Source organism: Pongo abelii, chromosome 5 (genome assembly GCF_028885655.2).
Source record: "Pongo abelii isolate AG06213 chromosome 5, NHGRI_mPonAbe1-v2.0_pri, whole genome shotgun sequence".
Lineage (NCBI taxonomy): Eukaryota > Metazoa > Chordata > Mammalia > Primates > Hominidae > Pongo > Pongo abelii.
Genome location: NC_071990.2, coordinates 71,468,489 through 71,490,816, shown reverse-complemented (window position 1 = coordinate 71,490,816; position 22,328 = coordinate 71,468,489). Strand labels below are relative to the sequence as shown.

Sequence of the window (22,328 nt, the reverse complement as noted above, 5' to 3'; positions counted from 1 at the left end):
CTAGACAGTCCATACCAGAATTCACAAATACATATGACCTAAAGCAAGTAACATAATTAAGTGAAGCTGTTCTTGTATAAGCAGTATTACTTTATTTATATTAAAATCTAAAGGGCTAAAATTTCAACATGATTCATTTTCATTTATTAATGTTTTGAGTCATGTCCCTTTCTCACATGTCTCATGGTTCTTATTATGGTTTATTTCTAATGGTATCTTTATACACATACTTTTCACACTAAATATTTAGGAACATTCCCTGTTTTCGTACATAGAACAATATCGCCTCCATACATTTTTGAAATGCATGGCCTATTTCATCTGTTTTTCAGTTTCCCACTTCAAAGAGAGGAATACAGTATCTCCTGTGACAGCATCAGCTGGTTAATGAATGGTGATTGGCATGCAGACTCAGCATTGAGACTGCAGTGGGGAATGATGGGGACACTGTGGCAAATGGGGGAGGGCTGGCACTGCTGAGAGGGGCACAGCCACTCTACGCCACTTTCATAACATCATGTCAAATGTACGCAAATTCACCATTATTTTGTTGCTCAAATTATTCCAGCTTTGTCCACTAGGAGCTGTTTCAATTGGCTATGTCCCTTTGACACACACACCAATGTGGGTGTGTTCGGTTTTTTGTCTGTTATTTGAATGCTTCTTTCCTTTCTGGCTCCTCCAGGCTTATCTTGTGTATTTCCCATCCCAGTCCTAGAATCAGCCATTTCTCTAAGAATCCCTGGTTTCTTTTATAAGAGAATGGCATTAGAAAATGCCACAGAGGTTAAGTGTCATTCCCATTACATCATAGCAAGGGTACATACTATCAACACGATTTATGACTATTGATGTTACCCTTAATCATCTAGCCAAGATGGATGGTGAAATCATTAGGAGAGGGATCCAAGAAAGAGGAAGAAAAGCAGACTTTATGTTCATTTTCAAGCTTTTTCCAAAGGAAAGTTATAGGTGTATTTGATCATATAAATATCGTTTTTGTTTTGGAAAATCACATGTTTAGGGACAATAAAATTGGAAAGAATCCTTGCTTCCAAATCACCTCTGTGTTCAAATCTTCATCATATTTGCACTGCCCTTTCCTTTGTGTTCTTAGTTCACGGGTCCCATTGGATTTGGTGGGTTTCGTTTGCTTTTTGCTACTAAAATTGTTAGTTTAAAAAAACAGGATACAGAGTGTCACATTTTTTATTGTAACTGCACTTTCTTGAAGTTGCCTGTAGCATTTTAAATTTCAGAAGATCAATAACTTTATTCATTCCCCTTTGGGAAAAATAAAACAAGATTTTAACTAGTGGCATGTCTTCAAGGAAGCTAAAGGCATTTAACTTTTTCTGTTTTGCTCTAAGGGCATTCTGATGATTGCCTGAATGTGATCTTCTGAGTGTTCCAGTCCCTGGAGCTGGCTGTTAGCCATCTCCCAAGGAGGGTCAAAAAGGACGTAGCAGAAAACTGCAGAAAGAAAAGTTGGCTAAAGAAACAGGAGCTGCCAGCCAGGGCAACATAGTGAGACCCCAACTCTATAGAAAATTTTAAAAGCTGTCCTGGCATGGCATGCCTGTAGTCTTAGCTACTCAGAAGGCTGAGGTGGGAGGATCACTTGATCCAGGAGTTGGGGGCTGCAGTGAGCATTTCCAGCCTGGGTGACAGAGGAGACCCTGACTCAAAAAAAAAAAAAAAAAAAAAAAAAGAGCTGGTTGTTGGTAAGGGCCACCAGACTGCAGTGCATGGTAGTCACCTGCCTCCCTCCTTTCCTAGAGAAGATGACAACGTGATGAACAAGCACCACTACCCTGGAATAGTTTAAATGGCATTCAGCCTGGAGGAGTGTGCACATGCACCAAATATATCTTGTGTGTCCTTTGTAGCCATTGGGTCTATGGAAATTACTCTGGCTGTGAGTTTGGTTGATTAACATTGCTATGCAAGCCCTGTCCATTTAGTTGGAGGTTATCACAGGAGGAATAAACCACAGAATATGACTTTGGCATTGAATAAATGGGAAGAGAGTGCTTTTGGGGGCCAGACCTGTTTGTAATATTATAACTCCTATAAATACATGAATTGCTGCCCCTTTATCATAATATCCATTGCTTTAATGCTCTGTTTTAGATTGGAGTTCACACCAGACACCTGAGGTTGTGTTTGTTATGTAACTGCTATTTCATGTTGAGAAGTAGCAAAGCTTTTAAATACTGAGAATATTTTAGTTATATGAAGATACTTTTAATAGTCACTGTTGTTATATTCCCCCCACCCCTCAGAAAATAACAGGGCTGTTAAGGAATCCTTAAAGAGCACAGATTGAGTGAAAACGACACAGAACAAAGGATAGATCCCAAGAGTGAAATGAAGTTCTGTAAATAGCTGTGCCATTTTCCTTTGAAATGTCTGGCACACTCTATATAGTATAGTGGTCGAGGATAGAGGGGCTAATTCTGTGATGAAGCATTCTGCATGGAATTTCAGCAGGGCATAGATGGTGAGGGCATCTGGATCTTTTTGAATTTTTAAACTAATTATACGACAAACTTTTTAAAATGTAGCATACCTGGAAACATCATCCTGCCACATCACCTGCATTTAAATAATCATTGCCTCACCTTTAACACCCAGCCCTCTAGAAAAATAAAGCATGAACAAATGTTAGCCCTGAGCTGCTCTCAGTAATTTGGAGTGTGCTAAGCAAAACCTACATTTTCTAGCATGAAATTGGCACAGGAATGCAAAGTTTTGCTTCTTTGATTCATCTGGTTACCTAGAACCTGAGGCCATTCTGTATTCTGTGGACAAAATCCTATATACCTTTCATGACCCAGCTTAAATGAAAAGTCTAATGCAAAACATGCTGAATTTCTTTGGCCATATTTAGTTGTTCTAGTGGTCCCACAGGTATAGTTTATTATTCTTTTTAATTCCCTTTAATGGCAATTTCTCTTTTCCTTTTTTAAAAATGTCTTTTGCCTTCTGTTCATTTATTACCTGTCTCCCTTTTTGATTGTGAGCATGTCTCTTGCACAGCACAGACACATAGTGATTTATTGTTACATGTGGGCCCACATTTATTTTTTATTTCTATTTGTTTTTTATTCCTATTTATTTATTTATTTATTTATTTATTTTGAGCCAGGGTCTTGCTTCATTGGCCAGGCCAGAGTGCAGTGGTGCAATCACATCTCACTGCAACCTCTACTTCCCAGGCTCAAGCAATCCTCCCGCCTCAGCCTCTCAAGTAGCTGGAACTACAGGCACACACCACCAACCACACCTGGCTAATGGGCCCATATGTAAATGACTAATTAGTACTTAAACACTTGCCAAGAGTTGTTTAATACCTGCTGTGTGCAGGACACAATTTTATACATTCTTAAGGGAGCACAGAGGTGTCAGATGGGGTCTGCCCACCAGTTTTTCACAGATTTGAATATTTAGCGTTCTGGGCAAAAGCAGTTTAGGAGCTGAAAAATCATAGCCATTTTAAGAAGATTATCTTACCCAAAAACCCACAGTACTATTGTTATTGCCTTATATATAAAGCCATTCTGTTAATTTTTTAGAAGTATGTATTAGGTTTAACCTGGTTTCTCTGTGTTTGCCATGTTTAACATCTAAGGCCAAAAATTTGAAATATTTTTATTTTCTGAGTATGTCAGGAAAGAGGAGCCTGAAGCTGGAGTGAGTTGGGGAGGTGGGGGGGACTATATTTTTATGAAAATTTTAGTAAATTTCCTGGGTTTTTGTCCCACCTATGGGGAAGACCTAGGATACAAAAGCATTAAATGTTAATATTGATTCAAGAATTAAATCATCAAAACATTGCTGGGAGAAATTAAAGACCTAAATAAATGTAGAGAGATCACGTTTATGGGTTAGAAAACTCAATATTGTTAAGATGTCACCAAATTAATATATAGATTCAATGCAGTCTCTATCGGAATTTGCTGAAATTGACAAGCTGACTCTGAAATTCATGTGGAAATAAAAAGGATCTATAACAGTCAAAACAACTTTGAAAATGAAGGATAAAGTTGTAGGAGTAATACTATCTGATTATAAGACTTATTATAAAGCTATGGTAAATTAGGATATTGTGGCATTGGTATTAAGATCACTGAAGAGACCAATGGACCAGATTAGAGCATCCAGAAATAAACCCATACATATATGCATAGCTGATTTTTGAAAAAGTTGTAATGGCAGCTCAGTTGTTCCAGGACAATTAGATATAGTTGGAACAATTAGTTATCCATATACAAAAAAAGAAAAGAACTTCAATCAGTTCCTCATACTGTATATAAAAATTAACTGAAAATGGATCATAGTCTAAATATATTACCTAAAACTATAATACTTGTAGAAAGGAGGAGAAAACCCTTGTAACCTTGGATTAGGCAAATAAATATATATATATTTTTTTTTTCAAGCAGTTCTCATGCCTCACCCTCCTGAGTAGCTGCGGTTACAGGTGTTCCCCACCACCCTGGCTAATTTTTATATTTTTAGTAGAAACAGGGTTTCACCATGTTGGCCAGGCTGGTCTCGAACTCCGGACCTCAAGTGATCTGCCCACCTCGACCTCCCAAAGTGTGCTGGAATTACAGGCATGAGCCACCGTGCAGAGCCACAAAAATATTTTAAGTAGAACATCAAAAGCATGATCCATAAAATAACAAATAGATGAATTGGACTTCATTAAGATTAAAACTTCTGTTTTTCAAAAGACACTGTTATAAGAATGAAAAGATGAGCCACGGAGTGGGAGAAGATATTTATACATCATATAAAAGATTTGTATGCAGAATATATAAATAACTCTCAAAAGTCAATAGTAAGAAAACCTTTTTTTTTTTTTTTGAATGGGCGAAAGATTTGAACTGACTTTTGCCAAAGAAGAGATACAGATAGCAGTAACCATATTAGTCATTAAAATAATGCAAATTAAAACTATAATGGGATACCACTATTAGTAGTATGTATTAGAATTACTGAAATTGAAGATCGACAATACCAAGTGTTGGTGAGGATGTGGAGGAACTAGACGTCTCTTACACTGCTGATGAGAATGTAAAATGGCAGAAGCACTTTGGAAAATAATCTGACAGTTTCTGAAAAAGCTAAACGTATACCTAGTGCATGATCCAGCCATTCCGCTTCTACGTATTTATCTTAAAAAAAGAGAAAGAAATTCGCATAAACTTGTAAACACGTATTTAGTTTGTAGCAGCTTCATCTGTTAATAGCCAAAAGCTTGAAACAACCCAAATGTCCCTCAGCAGGTGAAAGTGTAAACTGTGGTATGAACTACACAATAGAATACCATCCAGCAAAATAAAGGAGGGAACTATTAATGTACATTACAGGTAGATGAATCTCTTTATAACTATGCCAAATGAAAGAAGCTATATTTACACATACACACATTCACATACACCCCACATGCTGAGTTATTACATTCATACAAGATTCTAGAGGATGCAAACTAATGTATAGTTACAAAAAAGAGATTGGGGTTTCCTGGCAATGGGTGATATAAAAAGGGACTGGACAAATGGATTTAAAAAGGGCACAAGGAAATTTGTGGGGGTGCTGGGTGTGTTATTTATATTCATTGTGGTGATGGCTTCATGGCTATATACATATGTCAAAATGTGTCTAATTTTAGACTTTAAGAAACGCATTTTATTCTATACTAGTATTTCAGGGATCCCAAGACCACCCTGTTTGGTGGTTTACTAGGACCTGTAGCACTCAGCATATAGTCGTTCTTAGGGCTAAGACTTATTACACTGACGTAGAAGGATACACAGGTGGATCAGTAAGGGGAAACGACATCAGGCAGGGTCCAGAGGAATCCATGCGCGGGTTTTCTATGTTCTCTCCCTCCCTCTGAGATCACACACAGCACACCACCTCTCCAGTAGTGAAAATGTAGTCACAGGCGTACAATGATTATACCCAGGGAAACCCACTTAAGACTCAAGAGTTCAGGGTTTTTGTTCAGAGCTTGTCACATAGGCACTCTTGCCCACCAATATTTCATATTCCTGAAAGGAAAGCAGTTGTTCAGTGCCTCAGACAGATAAAATAACCTTATAAGGGTAGGAAATGTTTCAAAAGCCGTGTTCCCGGACTCTAGCCAAGGGCAAGCCTTGCAAGCAGACCTTTCTAAAGATAACAGTCTCAGGCTTGTTAACACTTTTCTGCAGTCACTTGTACCTCAGCTTGTTAAAAAAAAAAAAAAAAAAAAAGTTGTAAAAGTTAGTGTGAGTTAGCACAAGACAGTCGCAGTTCATTTATTGAAAAAATGATAGATACTATAAAAAATAGTAACTTTAGATTTGAGGCAGACCAATGCTGTGAGAACCTCATTACTTGGAATGCTTCATACCCTTAAATCCCCTCTTTGGAATTAGCCAGGAGTGTTGGTGGGTGCCTGTAATCCCAGCTACTCAGGAGGCTAAGGCAGGAGAATTACTTGAACCTGGGAGGCAGAGGTTGCAGTGAGCCAAGATCACACCACTGCACTCCTGCCTGGGCAACAGAGTGAGACTCTGACTCTAAAAAAAAAAAAAAAAAAAAAAAAACCCTTTTTGGAACAAGATAGTGTGTCTGGAATTGGTGGGTTCTTGGTCTCACTGACTTCAAGAATGAAGCCGCGGACCCTTGCGGTGAGTGTTACAGCTCTTAAGGTGGCGCGTCTGGAGTTTGTTCCTTCTGATGTTCGGATGTGTTCGGAGTTTCTTCCTTCTGGTGGGTTCGTAGTCTCGCTGGCTCAGGAGTGAAGCTGCAGACCTTCACGGTGAGTGTTACAGCTCTTAAGGCAGTGCGTCTGGAGTTGTTCATTCCTCCCGGTGGGCTCGTGGTCTCGTTGGCTTCAGGAGTGAAGCTGCAGATCTTCGCGGTGAGTGTTACAACTCATAAAAGCAGCGTGGACCCAAAGAGTGAGCAGTAGCAAGATTTATTGCAAAGAGCGAAAGAACAAAGCTTCCACAGTGTGGAAGGGGACCCGAGCGGGTTGCCAATGCTGGCTCGGGCAGCCTGCTTTTATTCTCTTATCTGGCCCCACCCACATCCTGCTGATTGGTAGAGCCGAGTGGCCTGTTTTGACAGGGTGCTGATTGGTGCGTTTACAATCCCTGAGCTAGATGCAAAGGTTCTCTACGTCCCCATCAGATTAGTTAGAGTTTCGACACACAGGTTCTCCAAGGTCCCACCAGAGCAGCTAGATACAGAGTGTCAATTGGTGCATTCACAAACCTTGAGCTAAACACAAGGTGCTGATTGGTGTGTTTACAATCCTTGAGCTAGACATAAAGACTCTCCACCTCCTCACCAGACTCAGGAGCCCAGCTGGCTTCACCTAGTGGATCCCGCACCGGGGCTGCAGGTGGAGCTGCCTGCCAGTCCCGGCCGTGAGCTCGCACTCCTCAGCTCTTGGGTGGTCGATGGGACTGGGTGCCGTGGAGCAGGGGGCGGTGCTCGTAGGGGAGGCTCGGGCTGCACAGGAACCCACGGAGGCGGGGGAAGGCTCAGGCATGGCAGGCTGCAGTCCTGAGGCCTGCCCCGCGGGAAGGCAGCTAAGGCCGGGCAAGAAATCGAGTGCAGCGCCAGTGGGCTGGCACTGCTGGGGGACCCAGTACACCCTCCGCAGCTGCTGGCCCAGGTGCTAAGTCCCTCATTGCCCGGGGCGGCAGGGCCGGCCAGCTGCTCCGAGTGCGGGCCGCCAAGCTCACGCCCACCCGGAACTCCAGCTGGCCCGCAAGCGCCCCGCGCAACCCCGGTTCCCGATCGCCCCTCTCCCTCCACACCTCCCTGCAAGCTGAGGGAGTGGGCTCCGGCCTTGGCCAGCCCAGAAAGGGGCTCCCACAGTGCAGCGGTGGGCTGAAGGGCTTCTCAAGTGCCGCCAAAATGGTAGCCCAGGCAGAGGAGGTGCCGAGAGCAAGCGAGGGCTGTGAGGACTGCCAGCACGCTGTCACCTCTTAATAGTATAATAATAAGTAAAACCAGGAAGCTTGGATAATGGGAGCTTCTAATTATTTTTACTCTTTAATATTGTGACTTTCATTTCTATTGTATTTGAAAATCTTTCCCAGGTATATCATTTTTTTCCTTTCATAAAAAATTCCTTGGTTGATGATCATTATTTAACCACTGGTTAACTGATTATGACCCGGTTCAGTTCTATAGCAAATAAAAGATAAAGCACTGCTGTTGAAATTATAATCACCTCAACAACAAGACCACCTCATGCAGTTGTGCAGGTTATACCTCGTCCAAGGCACACCCAGCTGTGAGGGTATGTGGAGCTTAAGTCCAGCTTGTATTTTGCCAAGCTATGGGCTCCAGCATGGGGTGTGTCTGCCCGAGAAAGGGGCACCTTTTTCTAGTTTATGCTAAGATGCCTTTTGAGCTGTTCAGCACGAGCCCTGGAAAAAGGTGGTGGTAGCGATTTTCTCCTACAGTGCTGCCTAATATCAGCAAGCTTTCTTGTGGGCATCTCTTTCCCCTTAAAGAAATCCAGCTAGTAACTTTCAGTTGAGCGTCATGTTTAACCAGGATTCCACTGTGTGTAACAAGGACAAGCGATTCCAGCGGTCTCTAGTTTGGCCCAATTGCCCTTGAAAGGCAGGCAAATGTTTAGGGTGTGTGTTTCTTTTTATCACTCTGGAAGAAGCCAGGTTCAGGTCTGTATCTGGATCCCATTATTAATGTCCCCAGCCAAGATTTCTGTGTATGTATAGCAATAGAAAAGTCAGAGAAAGGACGCTCCTGTGACTTCTCTGAGTGAAGTTTTTGTTCTTCCTGAGTAATGAAGTTTCCTAAAAGGGAATTAAACTTTCTCACCTTGGAAGATAGAAGTATTGTTTAAAGATTCAACTTTGAAACAAATAGGAAAATATCTGATAGTTGCAACTTAGCTTCAAATCAGTGATGTCTAGATATTGACACCCATTTTATTCCTCCTAAACCTTGAGCCCTAGCCCAATTTATGACCAAGTAGAGATCATGGCACAGCAGCCAGCCTAACAGATGGGGGCCATACTCTAGCAGCAGCAGGATTCAGTTTTGAAACCTTCAACTTTTGAAATCTTACACCACTACCAGCCCTACTTCTTCTACATAGATCACATTCATTTCCTCCCTCTTTTTCCTAAGAAAACTTAAAACACATGTCTTTTCCCTTTTTATAGATGCGAACCACTCGCAAGGTCTCTGTCTGGCCTGTGGGCCTGGTTGGTGGGCGGCGCTATGAACGTCCACTGGTGGAAAACGGCAAAGTTGTTGGCTGGTACACCGGCTGGAGAGCAGACAGGCCTTTTGCCATCGACATGGCAGGTGAGCAGTGTGGGTGATGACATTTGTTCCTGCTGGACTGTTCTTATGCTCCTGTTTATAATGATGCACTGGATGAAGGAAGCTTTAAAAGACAAATTTGGATAAAACCCTACATCATATCATATTCAGGAGATGAAATATTTGAACTTTCAAAATAGGCTCTTTGGTTAGATCAAGTGAAAATTGATTTGGAGGGTGATTAGAAAATGCCCATTCTGTTCCATTTTGTCTCCTGTCTGTGCCTTTATCCCACAGGCATCTACGTGGCAGCTACTGGGTTGGCCACTAGGGATTCGGTGGTGAGAGCTAGACCTGGCTCCTGCCTTCCAGGGGTCTGTTAGCTGGAACCTTTTGGCTCCCTTCTCTAGAAGACCGATATATTAAAATATATCATGTTTATTGATAAATTTAACAATGATATAAAAATTGACAAGTCATTTTAATGCTTATTGATAAGTTTAGTGCTTTATTGATATATTTAATACTAAAATATAAACTTAGATTTCTAGTATTTCAAGAATTTATTGAGTATAACTGTCTTAAAGTTTTTATTCCCTGAACAACCAACTGAATTGAATTAGCCCTGCAGTAGGACCACACATTCTAAAATGCTACTTTATCATAAAACAACTCATTTTCTATGGGTTATAGAAAATGATGCCTGTGATAACTGTGGAAGGATGGCGTTTGAAACATGAGGCTCAGAGGCAAAAAAAAAAAAAAAATTCGGTGACATTTATACTCTAAAAATGAAGGCAGAAAGGCTTCAAAATTGATCTCATCAATCTTGAGCTCTGAAGCACAGCTCTGTCAGGCTGCCAGCCTGTGCTTGCCCCATCTTCTGTGCATATTTCCCAGCCGTAGTCAAGATCTCCGCGTTCAGTATTCTGATGGGATGGAGGCTGTCTTCTGAACTGGATTCATCACTTTTATTCTGACAATACTATAAATCTGAGGGAGCCAGAGGACGAAGAATACCAGGAGTCATCTGAGGGGTACAGCGCTCATGGACGGCTGTGTGGTGGGTCTTGTCACGTGGCATCATGGGAGAAGACAAATAGGAGATTTTTACTCAACATTTAACACATATCTCCAGAGCACCAGCCCTCAGCCAGGCCACGTCTCAGGCCCCTGACCTCTCCATCCCTCTCTTACTCCAGCTGTTTGCTTTGGTCTTCAGTTCTTGCAGCTCCAGAACTGAGCTGGCATCTCAGCCTAGGTCTCCACCTGGAGGCAGAAGGAGAGGCAGCAGAGCCATCTTGGACGGTCCCGAGGACTCTTGAAAGAGGCCTGCCCTCGACCCGCTCAGAGTCCATGGTCCTGAAAACATGGGGCATAGTGTATCTTTTGAAAATCAGGCTTCTTGCTGACCAGAAGTGTACCTTAGAGCGGAAAATTTAGACAACATTAGGGAAAGTCCTTCTACTTCTCTGGGACGTAGTTTTCTTGTGTAAAGTGAGGCAGTTGCCGGAGATGACCACGAGGGCCCTCCAGTGCAGCCCTCCTTTCCTGGCCTCCCACCTTGGGACTCTCAAGTAAGAGCCCAAGCTTGGGCTTCTAAGTGAGGATTGTGACTGCTCAAGCAGCCGCAGACAGACTTTTGCTTCAGATTTTCCCAGAGCCTTGTTTCAACACAGACTTCCCAGACATATCTCCTTAACAGGTGGGATGTCTGCCCATTTCCTTGCATGGATCGTGCAAGGTGAGGGCAACTTGGGTAACTCTTCTGGATTTTAATGTAGGAACTTTATGTAGATGATCAGGTATCAAATAGACTTGTTGAATATTTGCATTGGCTCCCCTAGAATTTGGGTCACATTGATATTTCTAAAATTAAAGATGTATGTGTTTGTGCATTAGGGCTGGCCTAGCTAGGACTGCCAAATTCTGTGGGAATTCTTTTTTCCATGACAAGACCAATGTTTGGATTTTTCTAAGCATTTCAGTATATTTCCAAAGCATATTAAAAACATACCCATCATAATAAAATATGAATTATTTCCTTGCTCTGTATTCATTATCGTTGTTTTAAAATAGGAATAAAGTGTCTGTCTCTAAGGAGACAACTTTTGTCACACTAAATAATTTTTTTCACTTCACACGTGAACTTGCTTTGCCTCTTAGCTTTCAGTAAATTATTGATATTTTTGGAAGTCTTTAAGTGAGTTGGTTGATAGGATAATTCTATTTGTTCTAATTCTAACTTGAAAATTTGTGGCTTTGTTTAGATTCCACATACAATTCATTTATTCTCTGGGAAAAGGGAAAGACCTTTTAGGCCTTCATGTTCAGTTGGTGCTTCCCACCTCATTTCCAAGTTACATGTACACACACACACACACACACACACACACACACACAATCTCTAGAAGGGGAGAAAGAGGTGGGGGACCCACATCCCTGCTGTGGCCAGGACAGTCTGAGGAGCTCTACTTTGAAAATGCTGTGTGATAGTCAAGTGAGAGCACCATATTGGAGCCTAGGTCTGTCTTGCATTTGCAAAGCAGATTAAGAGCCCAAATGGAACATTTGTGGGTTTGAGCACATTCAGTAGAAGCCCCTCAGAGCCTGTCCTGTTTGTATCTCTGTGAGGTCATCATATAGCCCATCACTAGAAACTCATTTGAGTATCAAACACTGAAACTGTGATGTTTCATGTCATTCTAGTAGTTCTTACACTGTCATTTTATTGCCATGTTGAACTTCCCTAATACTGAAATTTTGCTCTCAGGTGACATGAAACATTGTTCTTGAAATAATCTTATGTTTACAACCATAATGGCAGAATTAAGATTATTTCTGTTCCATTGGAGGATATTTTTTAAAATAATGATTACTACTTAAAAAAATTAATATGCCTGCCCACAAGATGGAAAGAAAACACTGGAGGCAGCCCCACTGGTGGTGTGCAGTTGGCTTCAAAGCTGACCAGTGGCCACGTAGCTCTGCCAAGCCAGTGAGACCCTGGGAGGTTTCTACTGTTCTGTGCCTCAGAATTCAGTTCCTACACCTCAGGAATCTGAGGATTGGCTAAAAGTGAGGAAGTCCACACAAAGGTTTTAGCTCTGTTTTGAAGGGAGGCAGTTAATTTCAAGTGACAGACTCACTTCAGCCACTTCCAGGAGGTGTCAGTAAGAACCACTGCTTGAAAGAACTGAGCTTAAATCAATCTTCACCCTCACCAGGAGGTGTAGATTTGTTCAAGTTGAGAACTTAAAACAGATATTTATTAGGAATCTTCAACATTGGCATGTGCCTTATTATTAATTCGAGGATGTGGCCTGTGGGACATGGTGCTCCATTAATGACAGTATATGCAGTTCCCAGTTGAGTTGCTGGCACACAGTAGGTACTTTATTCTGCTAAAAATACAACTAGGTGTACTGCAATTCGATTCTGACACCACCTGGAGTTGGTGCAGACCCCACAGGTTAGAGGGCACAGTCTCCAACAAGACTGCCCTTACTTCACATGCCCCCCACGAGCTGGAGAGTCCCAGGCCACCTGCACTTCTGATCAACTGACTGCACTGGATGTTTCCCACAATCTCCTCAGGTTTGCTAATTTGCTAGAATGACTCATAGAACTCAGGAGAGTGCTATAATTATACAGATTATCATTGTAATCAGTGTTATAAAGAATACAAGTCAGGACCAGCCAAATGAAGTGACACACAGGCCAGCACGGCCAGGTGGAAGGAGCAGGCTGGGAGCATACAGGTCTTCCGTGCCTTTTCTTCATATAGGTGAAGTCTAGGAAGGCTTAGTTTTCTGGTCTGGAGTTCTGTGGACCAGGATGTGTCGAAGCCCTGGGGATAGATGTGCTCCCACAGGGAGACTCTGTGGCAGCCTCAGATTGCATCCTGGGGGCAGGCATTTGAAGTGACTGCAGGGGAGGAGCCAGGAAAAGAGACAAGGCCCAGCAAGAGGGTATTAGGGTGGACAGTGGCGAGGTCACTGGAGAGAAGGGGTGGATGAATGATGAATTCCGTTGTTGGATGTGGGAAGAGGAGGACCCTTGGTGAGTATGGGAGAAAGACAGCTGGAAGCAGAATGGTCTGAGCAAAGTTAGGTTTCTGGCCGGGCACGGTGGCTAACACCTATAATCTCAGCACTTTGGGAGGCTGAGGCAGGTGAATCACCTGAGGTCAGGAGTTCAAGACCAGCCTGGCCAACATGGTGAAACCCCGTCTTTACTAAAAATACAAAAATTAGCTGGGCATGGTGGCAAACGCCTATAATCCCAGCTACTCAGAAGGCTGAGACATGAGAATCACTTGAACACAGGAGGTGGAGGTTGCAGTGAGCCGAGATTGTGCCTCTGCACTCCAGCCTGGGTGACACAGGGAGACTGTTTCAAAAAATAAAAATAAAAAGTTAGGTTTCTAATGGAGCAGAGGGGGAGAGATTTGATCTGGGAAAGGCTTGGGGAGGTTCTGTCTTGGCTGGACAGGGATTTGAAAGGATGTTGTGCTGATGAGTGGCCAGGAGGTATGGGTTAGGAAGAGGAAGGGTGCAATGGCCACTGAGGTCCCCTCCAACTCGAGGGTTGTGTGATTTTGACAAGTTCTGATTCTAAGGACTGAGGTTGTGTAAGGCGGTGCACCTGGTTATACTTGTCTTCTGTTGGCAGCCAACTCCTCCTCGCCTATGGCCTATCACCAGCTTTCCAGTTGGTGGTAGTTTCTATTCAGTGGAGGCTTAAAAGGCCCTGACTTTTGTGGAGAGTGGGTGGGGAGCATGACTAGGAGGCAGGAGGGCCAGGAGACAACTCTTTCAAGAAATGCGGCAGCAAATGAGTAGAAAAGAGAGACGGTGGCAGTTTCAAGGGGTAGAACAGCTTTTTCTTCTTTCTTTAATGATGGAGGGGGAGAAATTGAAGTTTTAAGAAGTGGTAAGTGTTGAAAGTCCCAAAGGAGAGGAAATGAGGGGACATCAAGACCTTAGATGAACAGGTTCACCTAGATAGAGTCACCTCTGACTCCCAGAAAAAAGGTGAGATAAGTAAGGAAGCCAAGGGCTGGGAAGGTGGAGGGGCCAGTTGTTGGAATTGACCGTCCGCCAAATGTTAATAGAGGGAGAAGTGACATTTGGCTGAATTCCACACACACTGAATATAGCAGCCCCTCGCCTCAAGGAGTTTTGTATCTAGCAGAGAGAGAATGGCTACAAGAGCATGGCGGATATATAGTGGGGTCGAAAATGAGTACAAGTGGAATGTTTGGGGATTACATTTAAAGAGAAAACCACAGCCACTGGGGGAATTTCGGGAAAGGTCTTGGGAAGAGGTGGCATCTGAGAGGCACCTTCCATGCTAGGCCCAGGCCAGGGCAGGGAGGGATCATGGGCAGGGTGTGTTTTTGGAACAAGTTATCCCAGGGTATGTGTAGCTCTTGGGAAGGGCAAGCTGGGGTCAGATGGTGAGGACTGAGTGCTAAGATGAGAAGTTTTTCTTCATTTCTGTGGACATTGGAGAGTCCAACATTTTTCAAGCAGGGGACTGATGTGATTAGAAATACAGTTTGAGAACCACATGTTGGCAGGTGTGGGATGAATTGGGGAGGAGGGCTGGGCCTGGAGGCTCAGGCAGCCATCTGGGTAATGAGCCCATAGGGGGCTGGGAAGTGAGAGGAGGTCTTAAATACCACAGCTATTAGGGGCTTATAAAATTTTAACAGCCTTTTCAGATTATACTCATAAATCAGCAGACACTTAGATCTTTTTAACACCTTTTTCTGTTGTATGGTATGGTGATAAATGATGTATTAAATTTAAGTTTGGTTAATTTTAATTGGTGTAGTTTGTATTATCCTTTGAGTCGTAATTTATGTGCAGAAAATACAGTGATGTTGGGTAATTAAAACATTCTTTTAACCAGAACACCTATTTTGTGTAAAATAGGAGTCTGCATATTAGGGAAAAAAAAAAAATCACATCACCTGACTGAAGTTTTCAAGCTCAGGATTCACTGTGCGTGTGTTGTCCCGGTGGAGGGTGTTGAGGCTGGAAGTGAGGAAGACAGTGATCATGCCTGCCTGGGCCTCTTGTATCCATACCTGCCCTCTCCCGTGTCCACTCCACCTCGAAGCAAGAGGAATCTTTCAGGAATGCAAACCAGATGCTTGGCAGTCCCTTGCTCACAGCTCTTCAGGGGCTACTTATGCTCTTGGAATAAACAATTCCTTGTCACTGGCACCTGCCAGGCTCTGTCTGGCCCACCCCTGCCCACCTTACTATTCTTGTTCCCCTCTACTCAGTCTTTGCGGGCAGAGATCACTTCCTCCAGCATATTCTGCCCTTCCCTTTGGGGCCTGCACTGATGCCCCTGCCTGGAAATGCTCCTTCCTCGTTCAGCCCTACTCATCCTTCAAATCTCAGCTTAAAGGCTGCCTTCTTGGGGAAAGTTTTGCTGATGCTTCAATTAAGATAGCTCCTCCCGCGTTATAACGTGCTGTTCTCTCAGCCTTCCATACCTCTGCACCTTGCCACAGTGGTTGTACATCTCTCATTATAATTGCTGAGGCTCCGCCGCCCCAACTCCCAGAATGCATCCTTCCTGTAGGCAGAAGCCAGACTATCCTGCCTTCCACTCCTTGCCCAGTCCCAGCCCCAGGTTTCCCATAGCCCCAGCCTGTGAGTGGGGCTGAGTGACTGCACTATCCCAGAGCGGCTGTCCCCGCTACAAGTTTACCAGGCAAACCTTTAAAAAATTATTATAAATGATGACCGTGAAACTGGAGGGGGCCAAGGGATCACTCTGGGCAGGTTGCTGAAGCCTGCTTTCTGTGGGCTCTCTGCAGGGACATGGGAATGACAGTTATTCTGGGTCTCCTTCATCTCAACGTTTGTCAACAGGAATTTTGCCTGGGTTAATTTATTTGGCAGACCTTTTCTCAGTAGATAATGCTGTGATCAGCTTCAGCCCAGCCTGGATCAGATGATATCAAAGCCAAATGAGCAGTCAAAATTAATGACGTTTTACTTTGCTTCATGAATATAAATATTGCAAGAAAATGGAGGGAATTGTCTTCCTGCCACTTCGGAGTCATTCGTGATTTAAGTGTGCTGTTTTCCACACGTGAATGTTTTCTATGAGAACTATAAAGTTACTGAATGTTCTCAGTAGAGTGACTTGATGTGTCATGTGGTACCTTTTAGTGCAGGATCTAGGGACCAGCTTGGGACTTTGTCCTTGGGTTGATACAGTGTGATTGTCACCAGGAGAGGACTGCAGCTGCCAGGGGGTGGTAATTCTGTCCCAACAACTTATAGAACCGCAGGGACAGGTGGCAGAGTGTTGGGGCAATAGGCAGCCTGCTACTCAGTTTTTAATCTATTTCTAGAACATGGTGCAATCTAGAGACTTGCAGGGATTTGATGACCTCAGTACTGTGTCTGGTTCTGTCTGCATGTGCTGTGGCCAGGGCTGTGCTGGGTAGAGGTGGACGTGTGGGGCATTGAGCACCTGTGCATCTGTGTGCTCATACTCAGGGTGCTTGCTCTGGAGCAGCTGGCAGTGGGGTCAGGTGGGGTGGACATGGAGAGGGAGGGCTCTGCAGAGGCCTTTCAGGGCTGAAGGGGAAGTGGGGAGAGGGGTTTCCAGGCCTCTGTCCACCTCAATTCTAGCAGCTCTGCATTTACATATTGGAGATCTCCTCAAGATTTCAATGGAATAAAACATTCATTCCAGAACTAAAAATTTTGAAAACCTGAAGTTTTCCTTTCTATCGGGATGTCCAGCAGACTCAATAATTATATATTGTTTGTTGAGCATTTACCAAGCATCAGGCATTCGGAAGCATTCTATGTTCTTTCTTCATGAATCCTCACTCAGCTGTGCAAGGGATATGCTAGTTTTATTATCCCCACTTACATATAAGGAGCCGAGGCCTAGGTATGCTAAGTGAGTTGTCTGGGATTCAGAGTCAGGTCAGTGTGTCCACAGAGATGGTCTCCAACTCACCCACCTATAGCCAAGTCACTGAGTTCTTAGTCTCTGAGCCTGCAGAACAGTTTCTTGGTTTCTTCATCTGCAGAACAGGAAAAATGAAATTTTTCACAAAATCAGACATCACGTGCAAAGCAGCCAGGAGTAGAACATTGTAGACACTTGGTGAATGTCACTCTTAATCAAGAAACAAGACTGTGCCTTTGGGTTCAGCTGGCTCACACATTTATTTTGATGAATTAGGTCAGTGTTTTGTTTGATTTTCACAGTGGTGAGGTCCATGCAGGTAGCTGTAGGGTGGAAGAATCACTTATCCTTGGGTCCTGCTCTGACACATACAGGCTGTGCAGCCTGAAGATCTAGGGGAACATCTGTTTCTTCCTAATACCTGTAGATTAGGGATCATTGCACCAGCTTTCTGGGTTGTGTTGAGGTTGAAGTAAAATAAATACATACAGAAGTTCCTGCTGTTCTGTGACTATCTGAATCTGCACCCACTTGTAGCTTTGTGAGCTCACTCTTAACAGTAGTACTGAAGAACATTTGAACTCCGCTGTGGGCTCATGATGAACTTCATTTCTCTTCTGGTGGGTGGACCTGTGCTCATTATCATTCAATGAATTGGCTCAGCATGCAGGATGGCATGCTGAGATAAACGCTAGCCCTTACTTTAGATTAAATACCCCCAAAAGAGAGTGATCAACAGGAGAAAATCAAAGCCAAAAAAGATCATTAAAGAGTTGTTTAGGAGCAGATATGTGTTCATTGTTAAAATTTCCCAGCTGAAAAACTAAACAAACAGCACTTGAGCTTTCAGAAGAAAATGCCATTTGTAACATTGAGATTTGCAAGGCATTTGGTGCCATGTGAGTGCCGCTGGCCCCTGTAGGTGAGTCTATGTAGACCATGAGACAAGTATTCAATATGCAAATTCCTGATGGCACATAGGGAAGGACTTAAAAGAATGATTTTCATGCTTTCTAATCAAGTCACAAGGGGGCAAAAGTCCTTTTTCACCACCTTGACTTTCCTAAGAGTCCCTAGGAGAACATCTGCGGGTAATAGTTTTCATCTAGAATCTATTAAAGAGGTATTATTTATTTTACTCATGTAAATAGTTAGGATTAAGGGTTGTTGCCCTGCACCGCTCACATGGGGGCTGGGGTGCAGACCACTTCTCTCTTTGGCATGCAGGTTGTTTGCTGTGACTACTACACATTTTTCTGCACTAGCTTCAGAAGTTAAGGCTTGCAGGCATTCTTCCTGGGCTCCCTGAGCGGCTCCCTGAGCAGCTCCCTGAGCAGCACCCTGACCCCAAACACTCTGCACATCAGTTCACCTCAATTTTAAATCCCTCAGGCCAACCGCCGTGGTCAGTCAGCATTGCCCTAAGCTGATGGGCCTGATTAAACCAAGAGTGGCACACACTGCCCTCCAGCCTAGGATATGGAATGTCACTTTTCTTCTCACGTTTGCCTAGCTAATTTCCAGTTACTCTTCCAGACTCATTGATGAGGCAGAAATCGCTTTGTCTGGGAAGTTTTTCCTGATTTTCCATCACACATGGATGCCCCTTTCTACCTTTTCTCCTAGAATCCTTGGCTTATGCATTTATGAATATTTCCACAAGGTGGCGCTCATGTCAGTGTCCTCCCTGCCCCTGGCCGCCTTGCTAGCCTGGGAGTACACTAGGAGGGCGCTCGGGTCTCCCTGCATCTCCAGGCGGACACAGTCCCTGATGGTAATAGCTTGAACAAATGTTTGCTGAATTCATGAATTTTAACATGTTTTCCTTTTCTAGTGTAAGGATTATCAAAATTAAGACTTAAACCTTCTCGCTTCTGAGACAACATTGCCATTATTTAATGGTGGAGGTGTAAAGGGGGATGCTGAGCTGTACTCCAGAGCTCTCTGAGGAGGGTCTAATTCAGCGGGTCTCCCCATGGCTTCGCATCAAAATGGCAAGGGGCTTTGAAAAAACACCCACACCTGAGCTCCACCTAGGAGCAAAGAGACCATATGGTCTCTGAGGGTGAGGCCTGGTATTTGTGTGGTTGCAGGTCTTTTTTTTTTTTTTTTTTTTTGAGTCTTGAGGTGATTCCGAAGTGCACCCAGGAGTAAGAGCGGCGGGCGAAAGTGACCAGAAGCGACTCCTATTTCCTTCCTGTGGCTCTTTATCGTCCCTCAGTGGTCACAGTCCTTTCCCAGGCCGCCCCCTGTGTCCATCTCAGGTGGGATAACCTCATGACAGAGTTTGGGAACACTCAATAGAGTCACTTCCATAGAAAATACTTCTTCCATTGCTCAAGCAGGAAGAAAATTTGAGCATAGGACAGGAATATTTTAATCATAATAACTGAAAAACACCAGCAACAATATAAATAAAAAGATTGCCTGTATTCATTGGGAATGCAAGTTTAATCTGTGTTTTTATTGTGGTGAAATATACATAACATAAAATTTACCATTTTAACCATTTTGAAGTGGACTGTTAAGTGGTATTCAATTCATTCACATTGTTGTGCAACCATAACCACTGTCCAACTCCACACCTTTTCCATCATTGAACCAAAATTCTATGCTCACTAAACAATAAGTCCTGACTTGCCCCTCCCCTCAGCCCCTGGTTACCACAATTCTACTTTCTGTCTCGATGAATTAGACTATTCTAGGTACCTCATATAAGTGGAATCATGTTTGTCCCTTTTTTTTTTTCTTATTGAGCATAATATCCTTACGGTTCATTCATATTATATTATGTATCAGAATTTCATTCCTTTTTAAGGCTACTAATATTCCATTGTTACGTATAGGCCACATTTCGTTTATCCATTCATACAGCCATGGACGTTTGGGTTGTTTCCACCTTTTGGCTACTGTGAATAATGTTGCTATAAACATTAGTGCACAGATATCTGTTCGAGTCCCTGCTTTAGATTCTTTTGGATGTCCAAAGTATAACTGTTGGATCACAGGTAATTTTTTGTTAGAATTTTTTGAAGAATCACCATACTATTTTCTACAGCAGCTGCATCATTTTACACTCTCCGCAGCAATGCAGGAAGGTTCCAGATTCTCCATATCCTCACTAATACTTATTTGCTTCTGTTTTGTTGTATTAGTTTTTTTAATAATAGCCACCCTAATGGGGATGAAGTGGTATCTCATTCTGGTTTTGATTTGCACTTCATGTGCTTCATGGCCATTCGTACTTCCTTCTTAGAGAAATGTCTATTTGAGTCCTTTATACATTTCTATAAAATGTGTATGTATTTATTTGGCTTCACCAACAGAAATGGGTTTTCTCACAGTTCTGGAGGCTGGAGGTCCAAGGTCAAGGTGTCAGCATGTGGGTTCCCTTGAGGCCTCTCCTTGCTCACAGGTGGCCTTTCCTCTGCAGTATGCATTCTCTGCTCTCTCCTCTTTTTATATCAGTCATATTGGACTTTGCCCATTTTTGAATTGAGTTGTTTGGTTTATTGTTGCTGAGCTGTAGAAATTCTTTATATTTTGGGTATTAATCCTTTATCAGATATGCTATTTACAAATATTTTTCCCATTCTATGGGTTACCTTTTCCACTCTGTTAATACTGTTCTTTAATGCACTAATGCTTTAGTTTTGGAAGAAGTCTAGTTTATCTATTTAATTTATTTATTTTTATTTTTTATTTTTTGAGATGTAGTCTCGCTCTGTCCCCCAGGCTGGAGTGCAGTGGCATGATCTTGGCTCACTGCAAGCTCTACCTCCCGGGTTCACGCCATTCTCCTGCCTCAGCCTCCTGAGTAACTGGGACTACATGCACCAGCCACCACGCCCAGCTAATTTTTTGTATTTTTAGTAGAGATGGGGTTTCACCATGTTAGCCAGCATGGTCTCAATCTCCTGACCTCGTAATCTGCCCGCCTCAACCTCCCAAAGTGCTGGGATTACAGATGTGAACCACCACACCCGGCCTACCTATTTGATCTTTTGTCGCCTGTGCTTTTGGTGTCATATCTAAGAAGTCACTGCTGAATCCAATCTCATGAAGCTTTCCTCATTGTCTTCTAAGAGTTTTATAATTTGAGTTCTTAAGCATTAGTCTGCTGTTAGAGAAAGAATAACAAACCTTCATTTATCCAGAATGGTTAAGGGATGGGGGCAGAGTATGGTCTTTTTTATAATTAACTGTAATAAGTTTTACCATTTCTATATTCCTCCATCCATTAAAAAGATCAGAATTAGAAAGTAAGAAAATATCTAAAACCATGCTGGAAAACAGAAAAGGACATGTACAATGAAGCTTCTGGGAGAAATGTGAGGCTAAGTTTGGATGGACAGACAGAGGAGGGGGATCATATGAGAAGTAAGAGGATGGTGTCCTCATGGGAGCCTCTGGACACCCCTATTCTCAGAGTGCAGAGATCCAGTGGGCTGAAGGGGCCGTGCCTCAGACACATGCCATGAAGCCCCTACACAGCTTCCTCGCTTGGCAGAGAATGTCCCCACATCAGGTGGGGGTTGTGTGGTAGGCTCCTGGTTCTGCCTGACTTCTGGGCAGTTTCCTCTCATTAACATGGAGGGAAAAGCTCTATCACAGCCCACTGGTGAAGCCCCCTCTAAAGTGTTGAGTTTCCCTGAGTAGCTCCCTGGTTTTTCTGTGGAAACTGTTCAAAGTGGCCACCGGTGTGCCTAAAATAAAGCCTCTCACAATTGCTGACAAAGACCAATACAAGTCATCAGTGCTGTTCAGCCTTGACTTCTGTTTGCAAATATGAGTAGATAATTAAAAAAGTAAACCAAGACACAGGAGTTCCCAGTGAAAGAGTATAGGAATCAAGAGAGAGCTTTTAAAAATTCTAGAGTTCATTCTCAGATTTTAAAAGATGTGGCATCATAAAACAAGAGCCAGCAGCTATGAGGAAAGAGTCATTGGAGAGCAAGGATTCCTGTAAATAAAAGGCATGACTGCTGGAATAACCTCATGTGAGAGGGTGACAGCATCGAGGCTCTAAGTGTCAGTGATACTGTTAGGGTTGCAAT

At 43.1% G+C, this 22,328-nt stretch overlaps 1 protein-coding gene across 2 annotated transcripts in view; it reads left to right on the top strand.

Moving 5' to 3' along the window:
• Positions 1-22,328, top strand: part of B3GAT2 (beta-1,3-glucuronyltransferase 2) — a 97,492-nt gene that overhangs the window by 55,127 nt on the left and 20,037 nt on the right. For both annotated transcript variants that reach the window (XM_024248367.3, XM_054557690.2), the window contains exon 2: positions 9,213-9,357. In XM_024248367.3, coding sequence (XP_024104135.1) covers positions 9,213-9,357 — 145 coding nt within the window. The remainder of the gene's footprint in view (positions 1-9,212; positions 9,358-22,328) is intronic.